This window comes from Amphichorda felina (genome assembly GCF_050947745.1).
Source record: "Amphichorda felina strain 45539 chromosome Unknown scaffold_7, whole genome shotgun sequence".
NCBI classification, from domain to species: Eukaryota; Fungi; Ascomycota; class Sordariomycetes; order Hypocreales; family Bionectriaceae; genus Amphichorda; species Amphichorda felina.
Window position 1 is genome coordinate 1,866,774 of NW_028145043.1, and position 3,290 is coordinate 1,870,063.

At 50.0% G+C, this 3,290-nt stretch overlaps 2 protein-coding genes across 2 annotated transcripts; one reads left to right on the plus strand and one right to left on the minus strand.

The window, feature by feature from the left end:
* On the minus strand, positions 1-518 carry HTB1 (histone-fold-containing protein; the record flags this gene model as incomplete). Its single annotated transcript, XM_083196763.1, has 3 exons — positions 1-179; positions 232-303; positions 356-518. The coding sequence occupies 3 exons, from the start codon at positions 516-518 to the stop codon at positions 1-3; spliced, it is 414 nt and encodes a 137-aa protein (XP_083047971.1).
* Positions 519-2,497: 1,979 nt separating this feature from the next.
* HTA1 (histone-fold-containing protein) lies at positions 2,498-3,006 on the plus strand (the record flags this gene model as incomplete). Its single annotated transcript, XM_083196764.1, has 3 exons — positions 2,498-2,553; positions 2,608-2,900; positions 2,951-3,006. 3 exons carry the CDS (start codon positions 2,498-2,500, stop codon positions 3,004-3,006), a joined length of 405 nt encoding a protein of 134 aa, XP_083047972.1.
* Between the last annotated feature and the right edge of the window lie 284 nt (positions 3,007-3,290).

Sequence of the window (3,290 nt, forward strand, 5' to 3'; positions counted from 1 at the left end):
TTATTTCGTGGAAGAAGAGTACTTGGTGACTGCCTTGGTGCCCTCAGAGACGGCGTGCTTGGCCAGCTCACCGGGCAGAATCAGACGAACGGATGTCTGGATTTCCCGGGAGGAGATGGTGGACTTCTTGTTGTAGGCAGCCAGCTTGGAAGCCTCAGTGGCAACACGCTCGAAAATGTCTTGGGTCCAATCAGTATTGTGCCAGATGAACGTAGTTCGTGGGCGACTTACCATTGACGAACGAGTTCAGAATAGACATAGCACGGTTGGAGATACCGGTGTCGGGGTGCACCTGCTTCAGGACTGCGTAAAGTTAGGCGTGCCGTTGGGCGAATGGTTTTTGAAAGAAACTCACCCTTGTAGATATAAGAGCTATAGGTCTCCTTGCGGGTCTTGGTGCGCTTCTTCTTCTCGCCAGAAGCGGCAGTCTTCTTTCCAGCATCCTTCTTCTCGGGAGCCTTGGAGGCGGTGGCGGGGGCCTTGGAGGCGGGCTTCTTGTCAGCGGCCTTGGGAGCCATTTTGAAGGTTGTGAAGTTGGAAGGATTCGAAAAAAAAGGCTAAGATTGTTCGGTTGCGAATACGCGTTAGCGACGAGACGTGTGGACAGCGTGTGGTGATGGAAAGTGGATGACGAAGGAAGAAGAAGCGATGGGGGTGGGCTTGGGTATTTGTAGCTTGACGCGTTGCTCTGGCGTCGAGTTACTGATTTCCGCAAAGCACGCGCCAAAAGGCGCAAGCTATGTGGCTTGATAATTGGTCAGTGGTAGAGATAGCCCCACTACCAGTAGAGGCTGGTCAGTGGTCTCCCGCTAAAAACGCGCCCAAAGAGTGATTCTGCGCGTGCGGGCGCACGAGGCCACCCACCCACATCCATCTTTCCTGGCCTGGAAAGCCCAGAGAGTCAAGGTCAGTCATTTCTTTTAGGGCGATTCGGTCCTCGGTCCCCCTGCCCACATTGCGATTTTTTGATTCGCTCCGCTTCCCAACCACTACCTTCCAGGACACCCACTTCCAAGATCTATGGGACGTCACCGACGAGTACAATACTCACAGTAGTACTAGTACGGATACTAGTACTTCGAAACCACATATAAGTGCATACTACCAGTACCATCGCGACAAGTCATTAGGTAGGCTGTATCTTTAAGCTAAGAAGAATAATCACTTTGGAAGGGCACATCGCCTATCTCCTTCAAGCCAAAGTTCGAGATTTTCTACCCCTACTATGCTGTGTTAGATCTACTATTTTCTGCAATGCCTTTCCCCCCCATGTCAACCCTCAGTATGTTTCAGTGAGGCGCCTAGTTCGGGAATGCCAGGCCAGCATGCGCAACCCGGAATGGCAAACCCCCGGGGTTACCTATCCCTAGATGCTCAAGTAAGCCCATGAGAACTGTTGAAGCAGTGCATGCTCTCTACTATATTTAATATTTTGCAAACAGAGCGGCAGGTGAATGTTACATTTACTCGTAGACGAATAAGCTGAATACTTCGCGGGTACGAAGGTTGTGACCAAAACAAACGATCCATTTTATACCTGCCCCACCAACAGCAACATACCGATATCTTTACTACATTTATACGGAGTAGATCGAGGTCCACCAAATGGCCGAAAGGGGTAGTAGACGATGGCACTAGTACTACGGAGTAGTAGTAGTAATAGTAGTACTAATACTGATTGCAACTAGTATCGTAGTTTCTAAGAAATTATCCATTACAGGTCCGGAGGTGCGAGTTTGATTTGATGAGTCTCTTGCCACTAACCTTGAGGGAAGGATCACGACCTGGCATCCATAGTAATCATACTCCTTCCTTCGACTATGGTGGCAGAAAACAGCAGACGGGTGCTGCTCGGAGGCCCAAAGCCCGAACCTATCGAAAATTATAACATTACGGCTGAGTAGTGATACCTTGCTGCGACATATCGAGCCATGCACTGTAGTTCTTGCACGCGAGACGATAATCCGTTAACTATCTTACTAGAGTAGCGAGCTTGACAGTCAATTCGTACAATGTCCTGATACTTATAATATAAAAGAAATAGAGTGGGAAAATAAAACGGAAGAGGGAAAATCCTAGTACAAGGAGTAGCGAATGAACCCCGTACTATCTGCTGACCTAAATAGTGACACTCTGGTTGGTCAATAAAGGCAGTAGAAATGGCAGTTGCGCACATGGGTCTGAGATAAGTTGGATAATAGCGGATTGCCACGGGAGGGTGGGGGTGATTGTTTTTGTCGCGGCACGCCCATTTCCCCAAACAAGTTTAGTGGGAAATCGCGCCTTGCCCATGATGATGATGGGTGATCCGCGATAGCGGGCAGGACGCGCCAAAAAGTACTTAACCTCATCGCCCCCCGCCAACCTCTGCACATACATCTTCCACCTCTCAATTGTCATCAACCCAGCTCACACGCCACACACCCGTCGTCTTGACTCGACTTCGTTCAGAAATATCCGAAACTCACAACACCAAACCCCCAATCCCACACTCAAAATGACTGGCGGTGGCAAGTCTGGCGGCAAGGCCTCTGGCTCCAAGAACGCGCAATCGTAAGTGTTCAACATCTCCAATCTTTACATATTTGATGCTAACGCGTCTCGTAGCCGTTCTTCCAAGGCCGGTCTCGCGTTCCCTGTTGGTCGTGTCCACCGTCTTCTGCGGAAGGGCAACTACGCTCAGCGCGTTGGTGCTGGTGCTCCCGTCTACCTGGCTGCTGTCCTCGAGTATCTCGCTGCCGAAATCCTTGAGCTGGCTGGCAACGCTGCCCGCGACAACAAGAAGACCCGTATTATTCCCCGTCATCTCCAGCTCGCCATCCGGAACGATGAGGAGCTGAATAAGCTTCTGGGACACGTCACCATTGCCCAGGGTGGTGTGCTCCCCAACATTCACCAGAGTAGGCGATCCCTCACTTCCGATCAATATAGTCTGCTAACGCGATATCAGACCTTCTGCCAAAGAAGACTGGCAAGGCTGGAAAGGGTCCCAGCCAGGAGCTGTAATTTGTTGTTGCGTTCTGATTTTTCGCGATGGTTGGCTTGGTTTGTCATGACTGGGGTCACGGTTCAGGGTTCACGGTTGCTTTTTATCATGCGTTTGGGTTGTACAATAATCCCCACGGCTATGGTCATGAATGAATACCTTTTTTTCGAGGCACCTAATTTCGATTGTATTTCTCTTTCATCGTTGTTTATCGGTCATTTTGAATTAAGTCAGCTCCGTCGGAGAGGGCTGGCAGATGGCAGATGGCTGCTCTCCCTGCATCGGTATGTTCTTTTAAATGGGA